Source organism: Dendrobates tinctorius, unplaced genomic scaffold, assembly GCF_039654945.1.
Source record: "Dendrobates tinctorius isolate UK_male_01 unplaced genomic scaffold, ASM3965494v1 ptg000151l, whole genome shotgun sequence".
Lineage (NCBI taxonomy): Eukaryota > Metazoa > Chordata > Amphibia > Anura > Dendrobatidae > Dendrobates > Dendrobates tinctorius.
Genome location: NW_027361818.1, coordinates 14,715,924 through 14,726,390, shown reverse-complemented (window position 1 = coordinate 14,726,390; position 10,467 = coordinate 14,715,924). Strand labels below are relative to the sequence as shown.

Sequence of the window (10,467 nt, the reverse complement as noted above, 5' to 3'; positions counted from 1 at the left end):
TTTTCCCTGCAAAAATCCTTCCCCTCTTTATCTCCTAACCCAGCTGCTCCCTCCTCCTGACATGGACTTTTGAAGTGACTTATGATTCATAAAGGGAACACTGACCACCTGTTTCTATATAGAACTTAGAAGGATTCAGCTCATCAGATTTTAATTACGTGATGTCATAGATCAAAAAGAAAAGAATTATTTGGGTAGAAGGGCAAAATGAGAAATTGTAAGTACACAGTGCCATATAATAGGAAAATTGCAATATTATAAGTGAATAAAAACTTTGATGGGAGCAGGAGTGCTTCTTTAAAAAATATATAGTGGAACTGTTTAAAAATAGAAATTATGACATGTACTTAAAAAAATGTTATCACTGAATCATCTCATCCATGATTTATTGTGAGTATTCTGTCAAGCAAATCCAGAAGACAAATCTTCCTCAACATCTTTATCAACGATTTAGATGAAGGAATTGAGGGTAAACTGATTAAATTTGCTGATGACACAAAGCTAGGAGGGATAGCTAATACTAGAGAAGAGAGAGAGAGGATTCAAAAAGATTTAAATAAACTGGAGAAGTGGGCAGCAACTAACAGAATGGTTTTTAACAGGGAGAAATGCAAAGTACTACATCTGGGCAATAAAAATGGAAAAAGCATATATAGAATGGGAGGAATAGGGCTAAGTGACAGCACATGTGAAAAAGACTTGGGTATACTAATAGATCACAGACTGAATATGAGTCAACAGTGTGATGCAGCAGCAAAAAAGGCAAATGCAATTCTAGGATGTATTAACAGAAGCATACAGTCTAGATCACGTGAAGTCATTATTTCCCTCTACTCCTCTTTGGTCAGACCTCATCTGGAATATTGTGTCCAGTTTTGGGCACCACATTTTAAAAAAGACATCAACAAACTGGAGCAAGTTCAGAAAAGAGCGACCAGAATGGTGACCGGTCTGCAAACCCTGTCTTATGAGGAAAGGTTGCAGGATTTGGGAATGTTTAGTTTGCAAAAGAGAAGACTGAGAGGAGACTTAATAGCTGTCTACAAATATCTAAAGGGCTGTCACATTGTAGAAGGATCAACTTTATTCTCATTTGCACAAGGAAAGACTAGAAGCAATGGGATGAAACTGAATGGGAGGAGACACAGATTAGATATTAGAAAAAACTTTTTGACAGTTAGAGTGATCAATGAGTGGAACAGGCTGCCACGAGAAGTGGTGAGTTCTCCTTCAATGGAAGTCTTCAAACAGAGGCTGGACAGACATCTGACTGGGATGATTTAGCGAATCCTGCTTTGAGCAGGGGGTTGGACCAGATGGCCCAGGAGGTCCCTTCCAACTCTACGATTCTATGATTCTATGATTCTATGATTCCCTTTCCTGTTATGATGAGTCACCGAAGTAGGAAAAAACAAAATACTAGCTAAGTCCAAAAAAAACAGAGAGGTTGGCAGCTTTCGGATTGCAGACGCCTGAACCTATCCACAACAACTAGCAGTAGCCGTGGGGGGTTCCTACGGTGCCCTAGACCCCTCGATCACAGCCGGAGAACTACATAGCCTAAAGACAGAAAAGGAAAACTAAACTGCCCCAGAGCAGACCCCAAAGCAATAGGCAGCCCCAACATATAATGATGGTGAAGCAAGATGAAAACACTAACACAGATAGAAAGATAGGTTGAGCAAATGATGGGGCCCAAGCTAACTAAATAGGACAGGTTAGGAAAGCTGCTGTCTGCCATCTGCAAAAACCCTATCCAAAATGAGCCAACCGACTGATAGGAAAAACAGGCCCTGAAGTCGCTAGGCTTCAAAAGACTATATCAGCACTCAGGTATATTCTGAAGACAGAGCAAAAGATCAACAGATCAGAGACAAAAATGGAATACAGCTCACCCCTGGCCGGGGATGGCAGAACTCCCAAAAAACAAGGCAAAACAAAAACAAAACTGAAGAGTACAAAGAAGAGCAGAAAAACTTAGCTTTGAGATGCAGGAATCAGACTGGTCTCCAAGAATCCAGCAGGATCACCAGCAAGGCAGAAGGGCGTCGGCTGCCTTATATCCAGTCCTCAATTCCAGCCACCCAGTCATCATCTAGCTGCCCAGGTGTTTGGTAATCAGTCTCACTACCTTCCTTCACTAGAGGAGGGAGTTCATCAGACCTCAATGGTGAAGGGAAAAATGAACTCACAACACTTTCCCCATCTGGAAATACAGTAATCAGCTAAGATAGTCTCATAAATATGTCTGCTGCATTTAAGTATATCCTTAGCATTTTCTAAACATTTGATGAAGAGTTCTCCTGATCTCCTGATTCCTCAGACTGTAAATGATGGGATTCATCATTGGAGACACCACAATGTACAGCAGAGATAAGAACTTGTTTGTGCTCGATGATCTGTCATTGGATGGTGACATGTAAATCATGAAGAGCGTTCCATAGTAGATGCATACAGTGGTGAGATGGGAGCCACATGTGGAGAAGGCTTTTGACAAGCCACTGGTGGATGAAAGGATCATTATGACGAAGAAGATACTCAAATAACTGATAAGAATTAAAACAAGAGGGATGACACCTCCAATGATGCATAATACAAAGTCAACCAAAGTCACGAGGTGAGTGTCAGAAGCAGCCAATTCAAGAAGTAACTCGAAGTCACAGTAGAAGTGGTCTATTGTGTTGCTACCACAAAACTCCAGCCGCCAAACAAAAATAATCTCAAAGGAAAAGATAAAGTTCAAAAACCAGGAGCCAAGAACCATCTTGAAGCAAACATGAGGTTGCATTATAGAATTGTAGTGCATCGGGCGGCAAATGGCCAAGTACCGATCATAAGACATTATAGTGAGCAGAATAATCGGGCTAAAACCAAATATGAATACAATATGGAGCTGGAAGATGCAGATCCTCACTGGCACCTCCTTCATGTCATATAGAATTACATTTAGCATCATGGGCACAATGGTCATAGTGGAAAGGATATCGGCTACAGCTAGATGCTTGAGAAAGTAGAACATTGGGGTATTGAGGTTGTGATTGGTGGACACCAACACTATAATAAGGAGGTTTCCAGCGAGTATCATCAGGTAACAGAAGAGAAAAAGGATGAAGAGCAGAGATTTGTATTTATATAGACCATAAAATCCAAGGATCAGGAACTCTGTGACTTCAGTCTGGTTGACGTCGCACATTTTCAGTGAATACACTGAAAGCAAGAGAAACTGATTGAAGTCTCCTTCTTGTAAGAAAGTGGTTAAAACTAAAAGAGAAAGAGCGCAATAGGGTCTTACCCAGGTAAAAGAGATACAGTTCAAGCTATTATACTCACCAATAGCAGGAGAGTTAGAGGCATAAAGGAATAGAGGTCAAAGCTGCTGCACATCCAAATGGCCCCGCCGTGACCATAGATCATCAGATATCAAAGAAACAATTTTCGGATTTAAACGTGCGCTGCTAGACAAAACGACTCCTTTCCAGATTGTGTACTTGTATACTTTTATTTTCCCAACGCGTTTCGAAGTCTCAAACTTCTTCCTCAGGGGATGACATGGGGATGTCATCCCCTGAGGAAGAAGTTTGAGACTTCGAAACGCGTTGGAAAAATAAAAGTATACAAGTACACAATCTGGAAAGGAGTCGTTTTGTCTAGCAGCGCACGTTTAAATCCGAAAATTGTTTCTTTGATATCTTGTAAGAAAGTGAATTATGTAAATGATAAAAGCATTAAAAGATCACAATAATCTATATGTAGAAAAAATGCCTCATACACAGATTATCGATGCTGATAAGCCCCACGTGGAGATGACCCTCGGAGTATTGGGACATAAGACTACGGTGTTCCTCAACTCATATTTTTGAAAGTCAGTTACCAAGTGGCTGTGACCGTGTGACACTTGGGTGATTCTGTGACTAATCTCATGAGTGAATTGTTGCCGCGTATACAGTAATTTAGGAATCATGAAATATTCCTCCCATTTCATATAAAGTAAGAGAACTTAATAAATCATCTAATTTTATATTTCATAAATAATAAATGAGGTTATCGGACACTTAAACATTGATGACTAAAGATTAAATCAGTAAAAATGTGATTTCACCTTTTTGCAAGAATTTTACAAGGAATTTCCATTATTTGAGATGTTATTTGTATTTAATATCCATTTTAATACTCTAGGGTCTCTAGACCGCAGAACATAATAGAATATGTAAAAAATGAATTCTTATCCTCACCTCTACAGTCCCTTCTTTCCTCACTGTCACCCGTCCAGTCCTTGTCGCATCTTCTGCTCCTGTAGAGAGAGCTACAATCCTCAGGGCTCTAACACATGAGCGGGAATTCCAGCTCTGATGAAGCCGGGGAGGATTCCACACAAAGAACAAAAAGGTAATAAAATCTCGACGTTCGCCCTGACTTTGCACGTACATTCCCAGACCCATACCAGGTCTCATCAGAGCCGGACGTTCCAGCTCAGTGTGAAAGGTCCAAGGATATTAGTACAAGCAGCTGAAATAAGAAGATGATGTGACAGGGACCAGACAGGTTACAATGAGGAGCAAAGGGGTCAGAGACATGAGCAGTAAGGAGAGTACAAGAATATCAACATTTTTTTTGCCTTTTGAAGGTCACTAAAGTCCCAAAAAATGGCTGCAATCCTAATATTATAATTTCATATATTATAACTAGCGATGAGCGAGCACTAAAATGCTGAGGTGCTCGTTGCTCGGGTTGAGCACATTGGAATACTCGGGTACTCGGACAGAACAACAAGCCCAATGTAAGTCTGTGGGAGACCAGAGCATTTTTACCGCGATCCCCCTGGGGGTATTTTTAAGGTCTAAAAACATCAGCAAATAATGGAAGCACTGCTCAAATGACATAGGAACATCATGGGCATCGCCCCTGGAAGCATTCCTGCCTCCTAAGTCACAGCTGTAAGCAATGTTGTCAGAGTTTCACGCCATTTTTATAGGTGCACCAAAAAACATAAATCAAAAAGAAAGTGGATTTTGCGGGAAATATGTTAAGGTACATCCTTTCCAGGTTAATGACTTGTATATAAGGCAAAATAATTAACCCCAGACTGAAATGTTCCTCCCCCACATGGGCTATGTTCAGACACAGCGTTTTTGAAGCGTTTTTCAACTTTAGCATTGCTTTCAACCAATGCAAATGCATTCACTGGGAAATGTTATTGTAACAATTACCAACCCTAGCTGGCCATGTGGTGTGTGACACATAAGCAGACACATCGTGTTTCATTTATGAAGGAGGGACTCTTAAAGTCACAGAGCCTATATTTACAGGGGCATCAGACAGCATTAATCTGCTTAAAAGGCCATTATTAAACAATTGGTCTCTTAAAATGTTATAGCCTATGCAGCGAGAAGATGGGCTCCCCAGAATTACACCACACCCCAATACCCCTTTCACGTGATGTCCAGGAGGGCTTCCCTAAAAAATGTTGCACCGAATGCAAGGCCTGCCCTGCTGCCAAGTCATATGCACCCAAATATGCATTAGAACCCAGGTAGTGGATGGGCACAGGAAAATTCACTTCACATTATTCATTTTGTTCTCCCTTTCTATTTTCTTATGAATTGACTGCAAGTAGGGATGAGCAAGTATAATCGTGGGTATTTTGTACTCGGCGAGTAATGAAGTACTCGGGGTAATCGGAACATAGCGAGTATTTGACTACTCGCCTCGCACTATTCGGATCTCCCGCCCAGCATTTGCTAATCACAGAAGGGCCGCAGCCTTTTTGGTTGTGGGCGGCATTACTATGATTGACTGGCCACCCAGCATCATACATGAGTCATAGCCTGGCTCTATATACGCCCTGCCACCGCCATGTTCTGCACATTGCATGCAGAACACAGCTAGTGTAGGGAAAGTGCGAGCAGCCGCTAGGGAGTGTTGTGTTTGTTTGTGCAAATCGTCCAGAAATTCTCTGTAAAACCCAAAAGCTCTTTTCAGAGCTGAATGTATAAGGTCAGGAACAGAGTAGTGACAGTTTTCCCAGCTATTTTTGGGGTCACATTAACCACTGCACTGCACTTTTTTGTGCTGTTGCGGTGCTGTGTTCACAGCGAATAGGACGCATGATACTGCACAACTGACATGCAGCCAGCACCACTGTCTTGTGTGGTGACTGGGGTGCGTAATCTTGCCTTAAACCTCAGAGCAATTTTTTAGTGACTGCATCACTGTCTTGTGTGGTGACTGGGGTGCGTAATCTCGCCTTAAACCTCAGAGCAATTTTTTAGTGGCAGCACCGCTGTCTTGTGTGGTGACTGGGGTGCATAATATCGCCTTAAACCTCAGAGCAATTTTTTAGTGGCAGCACCGCTGTCTTGGGTGGTGACTGGGGTGCGTAATCTCGCCTTAAACCTCAGAGCAATTTTTTAGTGGCAGCACCGCTGTCTTGGGTGGTGACTGGGGTGCGTAATCTCGCCTTAAACCTCAGAGCAATTTTTTAGTGGCAGCACCGCTGTCTTGGGTGGTGACTGGGGTGCGTAATCTCGCCTTAAACCTCAGAGCAATTTTTTAGTGGCAGCACCGCTGTCTTGGGTGGTGACTGGGGTGCGTAATCTCGCCTTAAACCTCAGAGCAATTCTTTAGTGGCAGCACCGCTGTCTTGGGTGGTGACTGGGGTGCGTAATCTCGCCTTAAACCTCAGAGCAATTTTTTAGTGGCAGCACCACTGTCTTGGGTGGTGACGGGGTGCGTAATCTCACCTTAAACATCAGAGCAATTTTTTTGTGGCAGCACCGTTGTCTTGTCTTTTGACTGGGGTGTGTAATCTTGCCTTAAACCTCAGGGCAATTTTTTAGTGGCAGCACCGCTGTCTTGTGTGGTGACTGGGGTGCGTTTTCTCGCCTTAAACCTCAGGGCAATATTTTTGTTCCAATTGCGGTGCTTTTTGGAAAACACAATGTAGTACTAGGCAGTACTGCTACCTTCCACAAAGCACTAACTGCTCCTTGTACCCCAATATCTGCATCTGAACATCTGCAACTATGGCAGAAAAATCCAGAAAAATCCAAAATTACTAAAAAGGCTGTTGTGAAGGGACAGGGACATGGGGTTGTCATTGGTGCCCAACAAGGCACAGTGTCTGGGAGACCGAAGAAGGCTGATGCATCTAGGTTCCTGGCGAAATTTCACAGTCTGGAATGTAAACGAATATGGAAGCCAGAAGAACCAGAGCAGATACTGTCTTGGATGGCTGATAAGTAGAGTTGAGCGATACCGTCCGATACTTCAAAGTATCGTATCGGATGGTATCGGCCGATCTTTAAAAAAAGTATCGGTATCGCCGATTCCGATACCGGAAGTCCCATTCAAGTCTATGGGACTTCCGGTATCGGAATAAGAAAAACCCTTTCCTGCCCTTGTACAGCCTCTCTGGGGTCTGTACGGGCCTTTCGGGGGGCTGTGCCGGCCTGCCAGGGGGTCTGTGCAGGCTCCGGTGGTCTGTGCCGGCCTGCCGGTGGTCTGTGCAGGCTCCGGGGGGCTGTGCCGGCCTGCCGGGGGGCTGTGCCGGCCTGCCGGGGGGCTGTGCAGGCTCCGGGGGGCTGTGCCGGCCTGCCGGGGGGCTGTGCCGGCCTGCCGGGGGGCTGTGCAGGCTCCGGGGGGCTGTGCCGGCCTGCCGGGGGGCTGTGCCGGCCTGCCGGTGGTCTGTGCAGGCTCCGGGGGTCTGTGCAGGCATCGTCCGATGGGACTACAAGTCCCATCGGGCGATGCCTGCTACCATGACAGTGATTGACACATTAGCCAATGATGGGACAGTAGTAGTCCCATCATCCGGCTAATGTGTTAAATGTAAAAAAAAAAAAAAAAAATTACATGCTACATACATACAACATGCATACTACATACATGCTACATTCATACTACATACTACATACATGCTACATTCATACTACATAAATACTACATGCAACATACATACTACATATATACTACATGCATGCTACATACATACTGCATGCTACATACATACCACATATATACTACATACATACTACATGCATGCTACATACATAACACATATATACTACATGCATGCTACATACATACTACATGCTACATACTACATATATACTACATGCATGCTACATACTACATGCTACATACATACTACATGCATGCTACATACATACTACATACATACTACATATATACTACATGCATGCTACATACATACTACATGCTACATACTACATGCATGCTACATACATACTACATGCTACATACTACATATATACTACATGCATGCTACATACATACTACATACATACTACATATATACTACATGCATGCTACATACTACATGCTACATACATACTACATATATACTACATTCATACTACATACTACATATATACTACATACATACTACATACATACTACATACATACTACATGCATGCTACATACATACTACATGCATGCTACATACATACCACATACATACTACATGCTACATACATACCACATATATACTACATACATACAATACATTCATACAATACATACATAGACATACAGTACATATAACATAGAGTAACATACTTACCAATACTTGTCACATTGTTCCCCGAAGCCATTGTCTATTCCGGGATAAATATTAACATAACAAACCACAAAAATACTCACCCACGATCCGAAGCAGTCCACGAGTGTGTCCCACGACGATCTTGGGTAGAGAACTGCAGCATCAGATGATGCTGCCGTTCTCTACGGGCTGCAGGAATCCAATGACGGAAGGTAGGTATCCTTCCGCACTGTATTCCTCCGCCACTTAAAAAAAAAAAAGTCCCTAGTCTCACTTTATGCCATTGCTGTGTGGGAAATTCCCACACAGCAATGGCATAAAGTGAGACTAGGGACTTTTTTTTTTTAAGTGGCGGAGGAATACAGTGCGGAAGGATACCTACCTTCCGTCATTGGATTCCTACAGCCCGTAGAGAACGGCAGCATCATCTGATGCTGCAGTTCTCTACCCAAGATCGTCGTGGGACACACTCGTGGACTGCTTCGGATCGTGGGTGAGTATTTTTGTGGTTTGTTATGTTAATATTTATCCCGGAATAGACAATGGCTTCGGGGAACAATGTGACAAGTATTGGTAAGTATGTTACTCTATGTTATATGTACTGTATGTCTATGTATGTATTGTATGAATGTATTGTATGTATGTAGTATATATGTGGTATGTATGTAGCATGTAGTATGTATGTGGTATGTATGTAGCATGCATGTAGTATGTATGTAGCATGCATGTAGCATGCATGTAGCATGCATGTAGTATGTATGTAGTATGTATGTAGTATGTATGTAGCATGTATGTAGCATGCAGTATGTATGTAGTATACAGTGCCTACAAGTAGTATTCAACCCCCTGCAGATTTAGCAGGTTTGATAAGATGCAAATAAGTTAGAGCCTTCAAACTTCACACAAGAGCAGGATTTATTAACAGATGCATAAATCTTACAAACCAAAAAGTTATGTTGCTCAGTTAAATTTTAATAAATTTTAAACATAAAAGTGTGGGTCAATTATTATTCAACCCCTAGGTTTAAAATTTTGTGGAATAACCCTTGTTTGCAATTACAGCTAATAATCGTCTTTTATAAGACCTGATCAGGCCGGCACAGGTCTCTGGAGTTATCTTGGCCCACTCCTCCATGCAGATCTTCTCCAAGTTATCTAGGTTCTTTGGGTGTCTCATGTGGACTTTAATCTTGAGCTCCTTCCATAAGTTTTCAATTGGGTTAAGGTCAGGAGACTGACTAGGCCATTCCAACACCTTGATTTTTTTCCCTCTTGAACCAGGCCTTGATTTTCTTGGCTGTGTGCTTTGGGTCGTTGTCTTGTTGGAAGATGAAATGACGACCCATCTTAAGATCCTTGATGGAGGAGCGGAGGTTCTTGGCCAAAATCTCCAGGTAGGCCATGCTATCCATCTTCCCATGGATGCGGACCAGATGGCCAGGCCCCTTGGCTGAGAAACAGCCCCACAGCATGATGCTGCCACCACCATGCTTGACTGTAGGGATGGTATTCTTGGGGTCGTATGCAGTGCCATCCAGTCTCCAAACGTCACGTGTGTGGTTGGCACCAAAGATCTCGATCTTGGTCTCATCAGACCAGAGAACCTTGAACCAGTCTGTCTCAGAGTCCTCCAAGTGATCATGAGCAAACTGTAGACGAGCCTTGACATGACGCTTTGAAAGTAAAGGTACCTTACGGGCTCGTCTGGAACGGAGACCATTGCGGGAGTACGTTACTTATGGTATTGACTGAAACCAATGTCCCCACTGCCATGAGATCTTCCCGGAGCTCCTTCCTTGTTGTCCTTGGGTTAGCCTTGACTCTTCGGACAAGCCTGGCCTCGGCACGGGAGGAAACTTTCAAAGGCTGTCCAGGCCGTGGAAGGCTAACAGTAGTTCCATAACT

At 43.0% G+C, this 10,467-nt stretch overlaps 1 protein-coding gene across 1 annotated transcript; it reads right to left on the bottom strand.

Moving 5' to 3' along the window:
* Positions 1-2,269: 2,269 nt before the first annotated feature.
* Positions 2,270-3,193, bottom strand: LOC141049930 (olfactory receptor 5G3-like). Its single transcript, XM_073546772.1, has one exon. The coding sequence runs from the start codon at positions 3,191-3,193 to the stop codon at positions 2,270-2,272; it is 924 nt and encodes a 307-aa protein (XP_073402873.1).
* Positions 3,194-10,467: the final 7,274 nt, after the last annotated feature.